General features: G+C 35.3%; 1 protein-coding gene across 7 annotated transcripts in view; it reads right to left on the bottom strand.

The window, feature by feature from the left end:
- The window catches only part of LOC138701207 (transmembrane protein 47), a 564,207-nt gene that overhangs the window by 22,118 nt on the left and 522,624 nt on the right, over positions 1-19,465 (bottom strand). For all 7 annotated transcript variants that reach the window (XM_069827858.1, XM_069827860.1, XM_069827859.1 and 4 more), the window contains 3 exons: positions 16,299-16,485; positions 11,627-11,776; positions 7,815-7,877 (listed from right to left, as the gene is read on the bottom strand). In XM_069827858.1, the coding sequence (XP_069683959.1) occupies positions 7,815-7,877; positions 11,627-11,776; positions 16,299-16,485 (400 nt within the window). The remainder of the gene's footprint in view (positions 1-7,814; positions 7,878-11,626; positions 11,777-16,298; positions 16,486-19,465) is intronic.

Raw genomic sequence — 19,465 nt, forward strand, 5'->3', positions numbered from 1 at the left:
AGAAATAGTTCATTAATTTAAAATCAGTGATTAAATATGGACGTCATAATCAATAAAATATTCTGTTTTCCTTTAACAAAAGTATCACTACAAGACACAGAATCAATTCCCATTCAAATGACAAACCCATTTCTTAGTGCCTGTATAGGGGCGTGTCTAATTTTCCTACATAAGCAGTCGAACTATGGGATGTCGAACTTGTTTTCTGTCGAACTTAAGAGCTTCCACTTTATCACAATTTATAAAAATTATTGGAATCATAAATTTACTTTTTAAACAAGATCTACTGCAAAAGCACACACTCATAATTTATAGAACATTGGAAATATCATTACTGGTAAACTGAAGACTATCAAGAAATCAGATCAGCATTGACTCACAAAAGAACAGATATGAAAAATGAAAAAACTAGCTGGGCATTCACTGGATCGTAAAGGGAACTTAGAAATCTTGGAAGAATTCATATGCAGAAAATTTTGGAATTTATTCAGGACTATACAGTAAGGTCCGAAAATCTTGTCTTGTATGTTGATGTGCATCCATTTTGAATATGTCATAGCAGATGTGTGATAATGGTTGATACTTTACGTTCCAGCTTGTTTAGTGATCCAGAAAATCAGTATGAGCACCATCGTTGTCACGGCACAAAATGATGCGGCGCCATGTCCTGTGTGAAATTTTCTGCAGCAAAGGCGGTGTGATTTCCCTGTGGTAATAATTAAGCAGCATATCTCGAAACATCGACACCAGACAATTGAAGATTTCAAGCAAGCTGTTAGGGAGGCATTCAGGGAAATCACACCGCCGTTGCTGCGGAAAATTTCACACAGGACATGGCGCCGCATCATTTTGTGCCGTGACAATGATGGTCCCATACTGATGTTCTGGATCACCAAACAAGCTGGAACGTAAAGCATCAACCATTGTCACACATCTGCTATGACATGTTCAAAGTGGATGCACTTCAACATACAAATAAGGGGAGGGGGGTGACAAGACTTTCGGACCTTACTGTAGATTGAATTGGGTACAGCACGTAAAGAGAATGGATAATGACAAAATACCCAAACAACTCCTATGCTACCGACCTAGAAGGTAGAAAATATTGGGACAACAGAACAAATGATTGACTGATTGAGAACATAATAGGCCATGGGACTTAAAATGGGAAAGAATAATTGAATAAATGAGATGAAAAAGGATAAAATTCCACTTTTTGGCCAAATACAACTGAGATAGCCAAGTTATTAATTTACTCTTTCTCCTCTGATGAGCAAAAGAAAGGTAATATTACTTCACTCATTATGGTTGTTTCCCCAGATGAGATTAAAAAGGAAAACATTCCAGAAATGTTACCCTTCTTTATCTTAGTGTCATCAGGATGAGTATATGTCCCAGAGCAGTATAATTCTATGATCACAGAAGCAAAGAAGGGACCAAAGTTTTTGGTCTAATCAATCCAAACAAAAAGCATCTTGAACTTCAAGGATTAGTGGCCACATTTCTTCAAAAAGACTAGAAAAAGTCTGGATAAGCATGAAAACTTCATCAGTAAATACCGTCACATGGTATATAAATCCAATGAACGAAGATATACAAGGCGCATCCAGAAAGTAAGTTTCCCTATTAAAAAAAAAAAAAGAACACACACTTTCAGGAAAACATTTATTGGCAACAGGTACAGCAATGTTTCAGCTATTTTTCAACATAGCCACCATCAGAATTGAGACACTTGTCGTATCGTGGGATCAACTTTTGTATCCCTCTGTCGTAGATCTCTGCAGCCTGTGAATGGAACCAGCGTGTGACAGACGTCTTCAACTCTTCATCGTTGCCAAAACGCTCACCGGAGGACAAGAATTTCTTGAGGTGCAAGAAAACGTGATAATCGCTGGGAGCAAGATCAGGACTGTAGGGTGGATGATCAAACAACTCCCAGCCAAATTCCGTCAAAACAGCTGCTGTGCGCCGAGCCGTATGTGGACGAGCATTGTCATGGAGGAGCACAACACCTGCAGTAAGCATTCCACGCCTCTTGTTTTGAATGGCCCGTCGCAATTTTCGCAGTGTTTCACAGTAACGGTCAGCGTTCACTGTTTCACCTCTTGGAAGGAAGTCAATAAGCAGAATTCCCTTCCTGTCCCAGAACACCGTGCATATCACTTTCCGTACCGACAACGTCTGTTTGAATTTCGTCCTGACCGGAGATCCACTATGCCGCCAATGCATTGACTGCTGCTTGGTTTCTGGGGTGAAGTGCGAAATCCAAGTCTCATCGCCCGTGACGATCCTGTCGAGGAATTCGTCGCTGTCATCGCGATACCGTTGCAGAAATGTCAGTGCTGCTCCTAAACGTTGCATTTTGTGTTCAGGTGTCAGGTTTTTCGGCACTCACCTGGCACACACTTTTTTGAACAGCAGGTGCTTAGTGACAATCTCATGCAACAAGGATCGCGATATCTGCGGAAAATGGCTGCTCAGCTCCGTAATCGTGAAGCGACGGTTCTCCATGATGCACTGCCGCAACAGCTCAACACGATCATCATTGATGAGGGACGGTCGCCCACTGCGCTCTTCATCATGGACACTTTGACGACCTTCGGAAAACTGCCTACACAAGCGACGCACCATCTGCTTACTCATGATGTTCGGCCCATAGACCTGACAGAGCTGCCGATGAATTTCAATTGGCGCAATGCTTTGTGCATTAAAGAACTTTATCACCGACAGCAGGAGAAGGAATAAGAGCTTCCATTTCGGACCACTGCTGCCATGTTACTGGCACCAGGCGGGACCTGTCAGGCTGGCATATGATTGATACGTCATAGATCTGTTATGCATGCGCAATTGAAACGGTTAATTACGTTTACTTTCAAGGGGAAAAAATCGGGAAACTTACTTTCTGGATGCGCCTCGTATTGTAGCTTCTCTTTTTATTTCATCACGTCTGTCATTTAAATTTAAACCGAACAGCAAGGCCTTGTTGCTTTGCCATCCACAAAAGCATATGCAGGAAAACTTACAATCAATGCCAAGAAACTTTCCGACATTTCCAAAACATATTGTTATATCTCAGATGAATATAAGGGATTTTACGATGAGATTTTGAATTGGCCCACTAATATCCCATTGAAAGGAAACCCATTACAGCAGTATGTCAGTGAACACAGTGAGGGAAAGGACTAAACTATGCTGACTCCTTAGCAGTTTCTAGCATTTTTGAAGATATTATTGGATTTTACAGCACATAATATATTGTTTTTGGCATTGAAGTATTATTAAATTTTATTTTCAGAGTGCTTATTGCAAGAGATAATACATTTGTCTCAATTTTTTTAAGAGAAATGTTTTGTTCATTTCAGTGAGGTAAAAAAGGAAAATATTCCACAATCATAGGCGGAGAGAGAACAGTTTAGAATCCCCAAATAAAGAGGTTACAGGGGATATCATTTACTTCCTCCCCTATTATAGCGTGACCGTGGTACAGTATATTGGAATATGATCATTTAATAAAAGTATTTTTGGGATGCATGTTTTTTACAGTGTTACATTCATATCCACGATGTTTCGGACCAAGTTGGTATAGGGCTTCAACTGTAGGTCTACTACAAATTATAATTGGGCATAACCATAGGCAGAGTTATGGGAGGTTATGTGAGGGCACTGCCCTCCCCCACCAAATTTATCTGAACTCTTTTTTTTTCTATTAACATTACAAAATATTGAATTCAAAAGACTTTTCTTGCTTTTGTTTATGAATGGGATATTATTTGTAAATGCTACCATCGTACCATCTTCCTGGAAAATGGCTGTTTTCACAAAAAAAAATCTTTGGACTATGGTTGTTTTATGAAAACTACTGAAAATTTCCACTCCTTTAACATGGGACTATGGTGATTTTTTTCACTAACACCTAATTCAGTAGATGGCAGCTGCAAACTTCTAACACAGGAATACAGGCTGTTGCAAAAGAAACATTACAATGCTTCCATTCCTCAAACAAGGTATAGAAATTTTTATACATTCAGAAATTTAAAATAAATATTATAGTCCAGACACATAATCTGAAGATATTAATTCGTCAATTTAAGCACAGAAACTTAATCATAAACAAAAACAAAAAAAGTCTTTTGCATTCAATATTTTCAAATGTTAATAGAAAAGGACAAAAAAAAAGTTCAGACAAGTTTGGGGGGTTAGTGCCCCCCAATGCCTCCCCATAACTCCACTACCTTTAAAATATAATTCTGGCGGCAATTGTTAAAAATAAGTAATTTTATTAAATGCACATTATTTGCCTCTCATAATACTAGGCTACAAATTACTAATGCTAATTTTTTTTCTTAAACCTTTCAGAAACAAAGCAGAATGTTTTTTGTGCTTCCTGGAAAACTTTGTTTAATGGCATATTATTTTTTTCATCTCATCGATTCAATTATGATAATGAATATTATTAATAAATTAGATAAAAATTCTCCGACTACTGCTTCACAGTTTTGTATATTAGACTACAACAACTACTGTAGTTATGATTTATACTTCCCTACTCCCTTTTCCCTCACAATGGCAGAAAATTTGCTTTTGGGCGGATTCTATTTATTTTTGACAATATGAATGATGAGGCAGCGAGGGTCAGCAGAGGGGATCTCCCCTTCTTTACAAAAGAAAAAAAAAAGAGTAGGGGGAACAGCCGAAAACGAAGATGTATAGGGAAATCTACAATGAAACTTTCTGTTCATGGAACGAAATGTAGAGCCACAGATCGCAAAGAAAGTTATTCGTAAGGAATTTTTAATATTAAAAAAATCAAACATAAAAAATATGCATATACTTCATAGTTCTATTGAAGTTTTGTAATTTTCTGCACCAAGAAAAATTTGTAAGAAAATTAAAATAATGATGTATCAATATTAAATTTCTTGCCTCCATATAACTGCATTATTCTTAATAAAAAATCAAACTCTATTTTTTTTTCAGAAACATCAAAGTTAGTTCGTAATGTGTAACCACAGTCTAGTATAGAGCGTTCGCCTACAGGTGGGGCCAGGAAAGCGACCTGCCTGTGGTGTCGCTTGCGGGAATCGTCTATCTGTAAGCTTCTGCTTTCTATAGTAATACTCTGTAAAGTTTTAATTTTAAAAGTTTAGCAGCAGTAAAGACTGATGTTTTTGAAACACTAACTTCCTGTGAAACACGTCTCAGAGATTTATTAGGAGAGCGTGTAAATGATGCACTGATTTCATCAATTTTTTCTCCCATCAATACTCTTCATTTTCGCTTAAGAATTGTAGCATTTATCGACCCTGTTGTCCTTCATTTGTTAACAAGACGTCTAACAGTTTCTCTACCCTGAATTGGAGCACCCGAATATTTCACTTCAAATTGCCTACGCACCTCTCTACAAGACTCGGTTTGACATATGCAGCATACATAAAAACTCTTTGTTCAAGCGTGAATTTTGCGTTTTGCATTATTAACAAATTTTACACACACGCTGAATATTTATGCAACTGTGTCAAGAAACTGCATTGTACGTGTTAAATACTGCAACATCTGGCTCACAACTGACAATTTGTCGACCTTGATGTCCTTGATTGTCGAGCGTGTCTCAACAACTGCGCGCACAAAGCGGCATATCAGTACATGACGCTTTCCTGGCCTCACCCGTAGGCGAACGCTCTGTATATACAGTCATGAAGCTCAATACGTAGTAAATATGTATCCATAGATAGTTGCTGACCACTAGGATCGCTACTAGTAGTAGTAGCGAAATAGTACCTGCACAATCTATTGTTTCTAGTATCCTCATAAACTCAAGCTTTGTGACTGTACAGACTGTCGTGGAGAGAAAAAAAAAATACGTAAAAGAAATTAGAGCAACTCTCAAGAAAAGACCATGCCACAAAATCCTGTGTTCTTCTGTCGAATTAAATTATTGAAGTAAACATATTGCGAACTTTTCTCGTTGTTTCCTTCAATTCCATAAAAAATATTGTTTTCATGTCGGATATCACTGTAAGCGTATTGTGTAATCTAAATTCTAAGATATTTAACTATATTTTTTTAACTAACTTTGAGATATACACCCCTGTTTTATTAAAGTTTATGGACATAGCTAATAAGTTTTAACTTGGCTCATCTGTTTATAAACCGAGAGTCAAACCTAAGTTATTGGCATTCTTACCGAGCTGCGAGATTGCTATGTGGTAAATAGTGCATTGAATTTTCCCTGCATCTTATTTGCTTTAAGCCAGCAAAGGACACAATACGTGGGTTTGGCTTATCAGTTATTGTAATAAGCCAGTGACACAATTCTGCAGGCTCTTTACTGTACATTGTCAGTCTCAGTTGGACTGTTACCTGAAATGTATTGAGAAACATGTATTTTTAACTATGATTAAATACACAGTACTGCATTGCATTTTCTTCACAGGCATATTTTCAAGTGTTGATTTTGCTAGAGCATGCTTTGGATAATGTTTCTTCTTATCGAGAATGAAACCTATTTTTCGACACTTAATTAATTCATTGATTCAGTGTGATTTTATTTCCACAAAAATTAATATAAAACCAGAACGTATAAGGGTTTAATATCACTAACAATAATATTTTTATGCTCGACAATGCCGAAATGTAGTAATTATACACCTGGTAGCAGTCCTTTAATGCATGTCATTAAAGTACAACTATTCATTAAAGTTCAGGTGTTCAGCCAATGACAAGTCAGCTTTGTACCGTTATAAAACCGCAAGTATCGATTATTCTCGGATATGCAATCGAAAGACAATTAGCGAAAAGTCACGGAGGCTGGAAATCCAATACTGTCGCAGAAGGTTATGTTCTGTTACTATAATAATTAGCGTTAATTGTAAATAATATTTAAATAAATTCAATTTATCATCTCGTTTTTCAATTCTAAATCAATTTCCAGGTTATATCAAGGTAATCTTCATCTTATTCTCTGCCAAGGTCAATGACATTCAGCCTCGGAAAAAATCAATAGTTTCGAGTCTGCGCACATCTCACAATTCAGGTCAGTTCGCACATAACCATAGAAGACCTAATTTTAAATAATTTCAAGTTAGAAATTTGGTCGAGCATAAAAAGTCGTATGAAACTTGCCTATAATGGTAATTAAGACGCTCGTATGAAAATTATGAAACTCGCTTGCGCTCGTTTCATAAACATACTCGCGTCTTAATTACTACCATTATAGGCTCGTTGCATAATGCACTAATGTACCATTCATTATTTTTTTATATTAGTATATTCCCAAGGGCAGGTCTTTCACTGCAAATCCAGCTTTCTCCAATCTTTCCTATTTTCTACCCCTTTCTTAGTCTTTTCATATGATCCATATATCTTAATGTCGTCTATCATCTGATATCTTCTTCTGCACAGAAGTCTTCTTCCATTCACCATTCCTTCCAGTGCATCCTTCAGTAGACAGTTTCTTCTCAACCAGTTATCCAACCAATTCCTTTTCCTCTTCCTGATCAGTTTCAGTTAACTTATAAAATAATAATTAACATCACACGGTTTCAATAGTTCTATAGTCTCGAAAATGCTGCAAAAACTTGCGTAAACACAACTCGTATGACTTCTTCTGTAGTAGACAAGATGTCAGTAATTTAGGTTTGACTCTCTCTACAGTTAAAGACTAAGGAAAAGAATTATTCCACATTCTAAACCTTTAGAATGCAGTATTTCTTACATAACTGAAGAAAATTGAAGAATTGTGATGTAATTATGTCAAGAAAGAAAAGTTACCTTCTGTTATGTAAAGTAAATATGGTACATGGTGGCGTACTTACCCTCACTTAGTTCTGCTGCAAAACATACGGGGTAGATCACCAAGGCAATAAGGATCGAGATTACTGAAACGGAAATTTGTATGTTTATATAGGCAATCCTGAAAAAATTAACAGACAAAAACAACTGTTTGATACCAAGTAGTATTTTATTTAAAACTCTTTTAATTGAAGAAGTTATTCAGTATCAAGGGCGAGAAATGGCCTACAGATTTTGTCTGGAACCCTCTTCAAGTACAGGATTGTTTTATGTGCTCTAGATCTACGACATGGGCATCTCAGCTTTATTTCCTTCCTGGAGGAAGACATCCTGAGAACGACTGTTTGATACTAAGGAGTCTGGTGTGATATATCGACAGATAAGAGTACAAAGGATGAATGTCCATAAAACAAAATTTGTGGGAAATGGCAAAATAAACTTTATGCTCGACCATGCCGAAATGTAGTAATTATACACCTGGTAGCAGCCCTTTAATGCACCTCATTAAAGTACACCTATTCATTAAAGTTCAGGTGTTCCACCAATCAGAAAATACCATTGTAGCAATATGAAAGCGCAAGTATCAATTATTCTCGGATATGCAATCGAAAGACAACTAGGGAAAGGTCAAGGAGGCTGGAAATCCAATACTGTCGCAGAAGGTTATGTTCTGTTACTATAATAATTAGCGTTAATTGCAAATAATATTCAAATAAATTCAATTTGTCATCTCGTTTTTCAATGTCTAAATCAATTTCAAGGTTAAATCAAGATTAATGCTTATTTTACTCTCTAGATTATATCAAGGTCAATGACATTCGTTTCTCGGAAAAAAATCAATACTTTCGCGTCTACGCACATCTCACAATTTACGAGATATTGCACAAGGTCAGTTCCGCTCCCCAGTCAGATAAGAATAACATGAATACTTATGAATAATTTCAAGTTAGAAATATGGTCGAGCATAAAAGATCGTATGAAACTTGCCTATAATGGTAATTAAGACGCTCGTATGAAAATTATGAAACTCGCTTGCGCTTGTTTCATAAACATACTAGCGTCTTAATTACTACCATTATAGGCTCGTTGCATAATGTACTATTTGAGAGCAGTCAATCCTGGGATTTTACCTTTTTGTCAAATCATTTTTATGGCATTTTCTTCAAGAAAGGACACACTACCTTTACCACAATAAAGATTACACCAAAACAAATCAACAAGTACTAATAACTATTTTTTTTGGACATACAACCTTTGTGCTCTTAGTTGTAGATATACCACCATATCATAAAAAACTAATTTTATCCTATGTTAGCTGTAATGTTACTATAACTTTGCTCTTAACTCAAACAGTTGTTTAGTCAACTGTCCGAATACAGGTCTGAACCTCACAAGTGATACCAAGCAGGCACCACTTATGAGGCAACTAGGTCAGAGGTAATGGAGTAGGGTGGCCAGTTCCTTTCCCGCAACTCAAACAGAAAAGACATTAAATAAAAATATATTCTTGAAGTCTTTTTTACCAAAATTAAAACATAATACACACATACATCTCACTAGAGAAGATTTTTAAGTATTATTATTTTACGATGATATACAAACTGCGTGGTATCTAGTAAAATTACTTTGAAGTAAGTAAAGATTGTAATTACTATGTATACACTGTTAATGTAAAAAATCGCGTGCTTACTCGTATGTGCAAAGCAATGGTTGATATTAATAAATTTGGCTTCTATCTATGTTCTTTGTTTATAAATGTCCATTTAATTTTTCGTATTTCAGTTCTTACATAATATGACAGTACTATAACTTATACTTAATGATAAGGCCTTTGTAAGATTATACAGTATTACAATAACCAGAGGTACCAGAACTTTCTCAGTTCATGGCTCCCTTACATGTGTCATCAGCAGAGACCAAAACTTTGGCAGAATGCCTTTTTAAATGTGTTAAATCTATCTTCATTTTGAAAGTAAATCTGTACGAATTATACCTTTGTGATTGAAACGTCACAGTTTTATGTTGCCCTTTTCTGCCTTTTTTTAAATATAAATGCCTAATTTACAAAATAAATGTTTTTTTTTGCCTTTATTTGATTATTTATCTATTATTTATTAATTTATTATTAAAAATTGCCTACAGGTATATTTTATTTTATTTCATTTCTATAACTGCTACAATGAAAGTGACTTCACCGAATGTATATTATTGTCTTGCAGTCAGTTCATATTCTCTTTGCAACAATGAGTGCTGCCGCGCAAAAATGCATAACAGTAAGCGTTTTAATTATTGCTTGTATTTATTTGACATGGCAACAATGAGTGCGGGTCTAACGTTACTTTTAACGGTTATTTTTCTTTCAGTTTTCATTGTGACGTTGTTGTAGCTATAGTCCCGTCGCTCTTATTTCCGGCAGCCAATCACGTTGCAGGTCGGCTACATTTAAACGTGTGCGTCTTATCATTCGCTATTGATAATGTAATGAATTTCCTATGGCTCGATAAATACTTAATATAATCGCCCGCCATTTTGGCTCTTTCGTTGACGTTCGCAGAAATCACACGAGGACGTTATTTGCCGCTCAATTACAGTGCGTTTGATTTATTATCATAGGAGCTACAGCATGATAATGTTTAACGGTGAAGCAAATAGATTCCTCATCTGGTAGCTCGGCAACGAAAGAACAAAAATGGCGAACGATACTACCTACCTAGACTTTACAGAGCCTTCACTTCCTAAGACGTAAGCAAAGGGGAAGAGTCACACCGGAAATAACAGCGACACGACTATAGCTAAATATTTTATATCGCAACATATCAGTGCAACCAAACACAAAAATGCACTTTCCGAGGCTACTGGGAAGAAGATTTCTTTGCTTCCGATTACAACATCGAATCGAAAATCTCAATTTGCATTCGACTTACGTAAAGCTTTTCTTGCTGTCGAAATCCCTTTGTGGAAAGTGCAAGGTTGTGGGTCTAGTGCAAGGTTTTTGTAATTGCCTTTTATTGCGTATTTTAGCTATTTATAATGCCTTTTTGCCTACCTATTTTAGCTATTTATGATGCCTTTTGGCTGCCTATTTTAATGATTCATAATGCCTAAACTTTCGGTCTCTGGTCATCAGTATTTCACAAAATTCATATGTAAAAAGAAATTCTTAACAGTTCCATCCATTAAGTCGTTTGAACCTATTTATTTTATGTCCTAACGGTCAATATATAGATATGAATGTAATAAATTAAGGAATTTCTGTAATGCCACTCTCTCATTATGATTCAATCCTATAGCAATCCAAGGCATCATGGCACACAGTTCGGTAACCACTGATGTAATCAATTCGAAGAGAGATGCATACATTAGTTAGTATCTCATCGACAATGCCCATCAGTGCCTGCATGATACAGTCTGATTACCAATTCGAGGGAGGGTACATAAATGGGTCAGTATTTCATCAAGTTTCCACACATTTACGTCACTCGGAAACTGTATTTGTAAGTAATAATTCTTTAATTACTCTGAAATGATAATACCCTAGATCATATATGTAACAGATAACTCCTCGCTACGTTAAAATCGGCAGCACTTTGAAGAGAACAACCGCCAGGATCGCCACCCGTCCGCCGTAAACGAACACGAGATGGCAGCACAGTCGCTAATGCAATTCAAATTAGTATTAGGACGTGACTCCTTATGTAACAACTAGATGGCAGCGTAGTAAACCTGACAAAAGTTGTTAACCTCAAAGCCTATAACCCCGACATATCTATTACATATATGATCTAGGATAATACATAGCGTACTCTCTTGATCACACAGAAATGACGTTACTTACGTGATAGCACCATGATATAGACGGCCACTCGGTAATACATGTACTTGGTTCTGTGGTCTTTGCTGCGAAGACCCAGCCCTGTGAGCACCGTGGCCACAATATCTAGCAGCAGCGTGATGATGCATAATGCAGCTGCTGCTTTAATGTAGGCTGTAATCAGACACAATGCAGTCATTTGCATGTAATTCCTGTATTGAATGAATGAATGAATGAATGAATGAATGAATGAATGAATGAATGAATGAATGAAATAGCCTTTGGATTTCCCGTGAAGGGCTATGGCCTCCTAAAAGGGGAGCTCTTTAGAGATCATGCGGTGAGCTAATCCGCATGACGGTAGATTCTGTTCTATATAAGTTTTGTTCGTCGTTTGTGTGTGTACACTTGCACTCTCACTCGATACTGGCAAACTGTAGCGATCTCCATTCTTCTCGGTTCTTGGCTGTTCTGGACCACAGGGGTCCAGCTAGGCTCTTGAAGAAGTCCGCCCATCTGGTCCCAGGTCTTCCTCGGTTTCGCCTCCCGATGCGTGGATCCCACGTGGTGGAAATATGCGCCCATCTGCAGCCTTGGAGTCTCGACACGTGGCCTCCCCATTTCCATTTCAGGCGTTCCCCTTGGTGTGCCATGTCTCTGGTGTTTGTCATCTGCTTTAGTCTGGTGTTGGAAATCTTGTCTCTGAGGGAGAGTCCTAGGATTTTCCTCTCCATTTTGCGCTGGCAGATCTGAATCTGTGTCTTCTGGTTCACGGTCAGTTTCCAGGTCTGACAGCCGTACAGTAAGGTTGGGAAGATACAGGATTGCAGCACCTCCAGCTTTAGTTTGCGGTTCAGTTTCTTGTCAAGGAGTATGAATTAGGCTTCATGTATTTATTTTCAAATTCATACTAAATCAGATCCCACAACTATAATACAAAGTATTGCAATGCTAGAAAAAAATCAATTTCGAGACTCTCACGCGAAAGAATTTTCAACATATCTGACATCAAAAGAGTTTTTGGGCATGCTGTCCCTCTATGTATATCGGTTTATCCTTAACTACTGGGCGGATTTTGTTCATATTTAATAACACAAGTCGATTTATGTGTGTATGATGTACATAGAATATAATAACTTTGTGAAAAATTAATGTCTCTTAATTTGAAATCAGCAGGGGAGAATGCTAGTCACGAAAGTTAGGCTTGCTCTTTTATTCACAGGGGAAGATGGGAGGATATAATAATTCATAATTAATAAAAATAATCACTCACATAAATAACTTATTTTATAATTATGAAATCATTATGAGTCATGGATCATATTCGCTTATAAGATGTAGAAGTTCGATATAATATAACAAACATGGCCAACAATACAGTTTATTTATTTTTTTTCGGACCCTGCCAACCAATGCATAATGTTGTATTGAGTACATAATATTCTCTATAATGTCTGTCTTCTCTTGAATAGTCCTTCGGGAAAAAGGATTTAATAATAATGTTTGAATAATACACAATTCCGAACTCATTGCAATACTTCAAATTAATGTTTAAGAATTAATAATACATGCAGCAGCTAACACAATTACATTGCACTCGCAAATCACAGCACATTCCCGCTGTCAATACTGCTCTGTGTAACGTTAAATAGTCGTTGGTGTAGCTCTCGGACCAGAGCTTCAAACAACACATAACAGAAGCATGTGCGCCTAGGACGGACCAAGGAGGAAGGCACTTGCGCGCATCATATTCTCGCTATTTCTACGTCTTTCCTGTAACTCCGAGAAACGAGCAAGCGTTGCGATACTTGCGGTGTGCAACCTGCGGATGGTATTACGCCTATACAGTATTCCAAAAATCAAAATAAATTTTAATATACGTAAAGCCATTTTGAGAAATACACATTCTACGAAAATATTGGGCTTGCGCAGCAAGCATAGCATGCCCGGAGAAATCGCCCCTGGAAATCAGCAATACATTTAATGGCGATTTACTCTAAATCAAATTCAATAATATTCTTTGTAATCTGTTACATCACATAGAAGATAATGACAAAGGAAATTGTACAGATCCAGAAAAAAAAATTGGGCCATCTGAACTTTGTTTCTGGGTCTGTACAATATTCTTTTTTGAACGATATAACTAGGGTTAGGATCATCATCATTATCATCATCCAGAAGGATTAGGCCTTTCGACCTATTCCGTCCTCTCAAAAAAATTGGTCTCTCCATCTCTTTGTAGGTCTTCCTCTGCCTCTCTTGCCTTTGGGTTTGTACTCTAGGATCTTTTTAGGGATACGGTATTCCGGCATTTTTGCACGTGTTCATAGTATTTTTCTTGGTTCTTTTATTTTATTGTTTAAGTTGAATATGTTCAGTTCGTCTCTTATCGTTTCATTATATTGTCTGTTCTTCTGTATCCAGCTACCGGTTTCAAAAATCTCATTTCTGATACTTCTATTTTGTGTTTTTGGTTTTCTGTTAGGGTCCAGCATTCTGAGCCCTACAAGAGAGATGGGACTGCCAAGACTTTACAACACTTCAAGATGGTTAGGGTTAGGATTCTTAGGTAAATAAATATTTTATTTGCACTGTAATAGAAACTCGTAATTGTATTTTAAGTTTCGGACAAGATCACCTGAGCATATATTTTAAATTTTATTTCGCGTAAAAATACATATTTTGAATTTTTTTAATGTAAATACACATTTTCAAATATTCACATAAAAACACATGAAAATTAAGTTTTCATCAAATAATTTTCGACAAAAGCCCCATTTCGGATTAATCATCACCCGAATGTTCAGAACAGTTGCTTAGACGTGACAGCTGGCAACTGTTTCTTGGAACTGCAGTCTGCTCTCTCACCAAACGCAATAAGAGCTGTCACTACTAAAAACTTGTCCTGTAAATAACACACATAAACAGTGATGTGTCATTTGGGAGTGCCTTGTAAGTTACCATAACGCTGATTCATGAAGTAATTATAATTTCATAAACATCTTTTTTCGCTTCCGGTCATAAACATGTCTCTAGGGAGCGCATGTTATTTTTCAATGGCCAAGGCATTCTTTTTCCCAGTACAAGGTGATAATCTGTCAGTCATTTGTGATGAACAACTTGAGGATGAATTTCATTGTGTACTGTAATTCTTCAGCTGTTGACGAGACAGAATAATTTATACCAGTGAGTATTGCATATTGTTTATATTTACAGAAAATAATTGAAATATAATTAAATATTTTTCCTTTTTTGTCACATATTTTCCCGATTTTTAGCACAAAAATAAATATTTTCCCGATTTTTAGCACCTAAAAATCCGAGCCTTAGATAAACTTTTAAGAGTACATACTTTTCTTCAATTATTCGTTTTTATGTAAAAAAAAAATCAAAATCCTTTTAATACTGATCTGAATATTCATCATTTTAATACAAGATACAAATCGGATCTCCATCTACCCTCTGTTAGTCTCAGCTTTAAAGAGAGAGAGAGTTTTCACTATTCGTATATACATACACACATACATACGTAAGTTACATTATAATCTTCAATTGACTGCCTAATAATTACCTTAAAGTTTTGAAGGGTCAAGAGAAAAAAGTTTAGAATAGAATTAACAAAATTTCTCCACATTTATATCACCTACAATGATGAAATGTTTATGCTCGTACATTAAATTAATCTACTTACTACGTATTAATAATTACGTATAATATACTATTTTGTATATTTTCATGGTTTCACATCTCCAAACTACAATATTGACGTAACATCTATGGAACACAACAAATGAAATGAAATAACCACTTACTTATATTTTTAAACTTCATCATAATTTTCTTTTCAATTTAAATATATGAGATTCATTTTACAAGTACAAGTGATTCTAAAATGTAACTGGTTTATTTTCTCAGATCATTAGAGTAGAAATTTATAGGTATTTTACCCGTATTAGGCTTTTGAGAGGAAGGAAAATCCATGTTACTTTATCTAAGTCCCTAGATACAACATCTATACTTATACTGTAGTAAATATGTGGTATGCTTATACTACAAAATCTAATAAACCAATTGCAAATGAAGGGTACACGGGAAAAACGATCAAGGTCCATCAAAAATCGAAATTGAGTTAATAATGCCATCTTATAGTGGAAAGGAAGTACTATCATGTGGTCTAGCTAGTAATAAGAAATAATCGTTCTTGACATTCCACTACGTCAATTTCTATTAAATACACACATAACAAAGTATTAAGTGCTTAAACTTTAAAATTCGTTTTTCTCGAAACTTTCTAAAATGGACCTTGATTGTTATTCCCGTGTACCCTTCAAATATGTTGTTGTCCAATGGCATGGGGATTAGGTGGTTTACATCATTTTTCCCAACAAACTAATTACTAATATTGCAAAGATTATTCCTAGATTCTCGAATGCTCTCTTTTTTCCTTCAAAATTTCTGCCAGAAAGGTTCTGATGACACTTGAAACAGATACATTTCCGGAAACATGAGAATACAGTATATGACAATCTAACATTTTACCGAAATAACAGTCCTATTAATATCAGAATTACATATTTGTCGTGACATAAGACAGATATGGAAATAAATTAAGAATATATATTATCGCATTTTATTTCACTATACACTATAACTCTTGCACGCTACATAACAAACAACACACGAAAAAGAAATTTACCTTCATCCCTTGCTGGATGACAGCCTGCAGATACCTTCTTGTTGAAAGGCAATGGTAGCGGAGCATCTTCAGCTACACAGTAGATGAACAGTCCCTGCCGCCATCCAGCTGCCATCAACCAGTCAGTTGAGGCCAGGGCCATGATCATCAGGATGACCACAATCAGACCACAGATGAAGGCAATCACCTGCAACATTACACCCCAAACATATCATTTATATAAAAACATAATATAGGAAAATGAGGTTTGTTATACCTAAGTCAATTAATTTGTCACATTTTCATTGTTTTTAATTAAAAGATCACAATGCCTGGAGTCATACTAACAATTTCGTTACTGAGGTACACCTACGAGTATGTTTGTAGATAGATTGATAGATAGATTTATTCATTCCATAATATTCTTACAGTTGTTTTACAGCTAGAAAAAAAAAACATGTCCAATTCTTATGTTTTAACATATAAAAATGGAAATATGAAATATATACAAATAATTATTACATAAATAACAATAACACATTATACAATGCAAGATGGTGCTTACCATTTAATAATGTACGAAACATACACAGTGGATTATTATATTAATATTTACACAGTACTGTGAAATGTCAAGAATTCATCTACAGAATAAAAGTAATTTTTTAGTTTTACCTTAATACAGGGTTTCTGTTACGATTTTCAATGTCCTGAGGAAGACTATTGAATATTTTTATTGCCTTTTGATAGTATGATAGATTTGATGATGGTGTATGAAAATCATTCTATATATGACTGAATTAGTTGGATTGTCTTTATCAATTAAGAGGAAATTTACTAATATGTACTGATTTGTAAAGGTCATAATTACATATAAATTTGAAGAAGGTCTACACGATTATCTAGGCTTTGCTCCAACTTTTATTCTAATTGCTCTTTTTTCATTAAGAATTATATTTTTACTATATGCAGAATTTCTCCAAAATATCATTCTGTAAAACAGTGAAATAAAAATAAGCAAAATATATTGTCTTTAAAATACTAATGTTTAGAAAATAGCTTTAACGACCTAATTACGAAGCATACTGAACTAAGTTTGAAGGTTATTTCTTTAAAATTATTTTCCAGTTTAATATGTTATTAATATACAAACCAAAAAAATTTGGTTGTTGATGTTTCCAGCAGGGATACCTATATGTTTATTAATTTGTCTAATGTTTGAGAGATTAAATTTGAAGTGGTTTTAAATTGAATTATGTTAGCCTTGTTATTGCTTAGCGCTAGTTTATTCGTTGTGAACCAGTCATAAAATTTTAAGGAGAATTATTTCTGTTTTATATTTCAATGTTGCAAAATTGTTGTCTGTAATTATGATACTTGTGCTATCTGCAAATAGTGTAGTATAACTTGTTTCTTTTATTAAGTTCAATTATAAAAATTAGAAAGAGTTGAAGCCCTAATACAGACCCTTGTGGAACTCCAGTATGAACATTTTCTTATGTTGAAGTAGATATTTAAAGAAGTTCTTGAATAAGTTGATTTAAACTTTTTGTTTTCTGTTAGGAGATATGATTTAAAAAAAAACTGGTATGCTATGTCTTTAATACCATAGTATTTTAATTTCTTTTGTATAATTTTATGATTAATACAATCGAAGGCTTTGGAGAGATCACATAGTATCCTTCCTACTAGTAACGACATGGATAAAATGACTAATAACGAAGATTCTATTATGGAAGTTTTTGTTATTCTCCTCTTGCTCATTTTATTAACAGAAAATAACAAAAGGGAATTATTTGTGAATAACGAATGAGACCTGCAAAATATAAGAGAACGCGACACTGTGAAATATTGCCTGCATTCCCATGAAAGGGAAACTGTCTTAATGGACTTTCTCCCTTTTGATCAATTAATTCCTCTTCCCTCATTCCTCTTCTACTTCATTCTGAGGGCTGCCTCAAGCAAGATCCCTCGCTAACTTATGAGACAATACCTCTAAGGCTTCTTTACTTGCCTCAGTTTATAACATTCCCCTACTCAACCAACCCTTACTCTCACTCAAGCTTTTACATTGCCGTCATTTCTATCAATAAGAAGGGGATGAAGTAGCCTGATACTTTATTCCTTTGCAGATAAGTGCAAGACCAAAGGACAGTCATGAGCAGGAAGTCCTTTACAATCTCCTGTAATTCCAAATCAATAATAACTTATTATTTAATATAATTCTTTTGTTAAGGAAGTTAAAGTGATTATTACACTTTTACTACGTCATACTACTTTTGACCAATAAAACTGTATGGAACGACGTGTTTCAATCAATCGTGGCTGCTTATCCCACAATTTTTATCTCATCCCTAGCATTTGTTTGTTTTTATCACCTCCCTAGCATTTGTTTCTTTGTTTATCAACATTGTGCTTTCAATAATTGTACCTTTTAAAATAATTCATGTTTATTTCATCACCCTTAATCAAAACTTTTCTATCATTTATCTTATTTAGGTTATGTTATAGCTTCTGCTGTATGAGATTGTGGATAGTCACGTATCAGAGACTGTTTAATATATATATTCATAATTGAAATGAAATGCAACTGTTTTAATAAAAATGAAACTTAATCAACAAAGCCTTCTTGACTAGTAATGTCCACAGAGTTCAATGAAGACTGTATAGTTGGCACAACTGGTAACATGAGCACAGGTAATCATAACACAGCTGCCATCTAGCGGAATATTTGTAATGATGAGATGATACAATAATATATTTTCAAGACACTTTACTAAACGGTCAATTAATATTTTATTGTATTAGAGTACTTTATTTTTTCCAATCTTTGTATACTTTTTTCTAATCGTGTAATATTCAATTAAATCCCACTTGAGTTTTGATTTTCTCTAGATAAACTTCTAGTGAAATTACTGTAGATAATAATGTAACGTGTACAAAACTCTTAGTATACGCGGCCTTGGTAATTCAGTTGGCAGAGTACGAGCAGCGGATCCGGGTTCGAATCCCGGTGATGGCGGCGTTATATTTGTGGACAAAGGCAAGATTCCTGAGGGTTTTTCTTGTGGTTCTCCCGTTTCCTTCCATAATTCACAGTCACTTCCAATTTCAATATTCATTATCGTCATTACAACATCATTCCTTAGACTATTAAGAAACTTTTCTCTGTAACAGAATTTTGTTAA

This window comes from Periplaneta americana, chromosome 6, assembly GCF_040183065.1.
Source record: "Periplaneta americana isolate PAMFEO1 chromosome 6, P.americana_PAMFEO1_priV1, whole genome shotgun sequence".
In the NCBI taxonomy this organism is placed as follows: Eukaryota; Metazoa; Arthropoda; class Insecta; order Blattodea; family Blattidae; genus Periplaneta; species Periplaneta americana.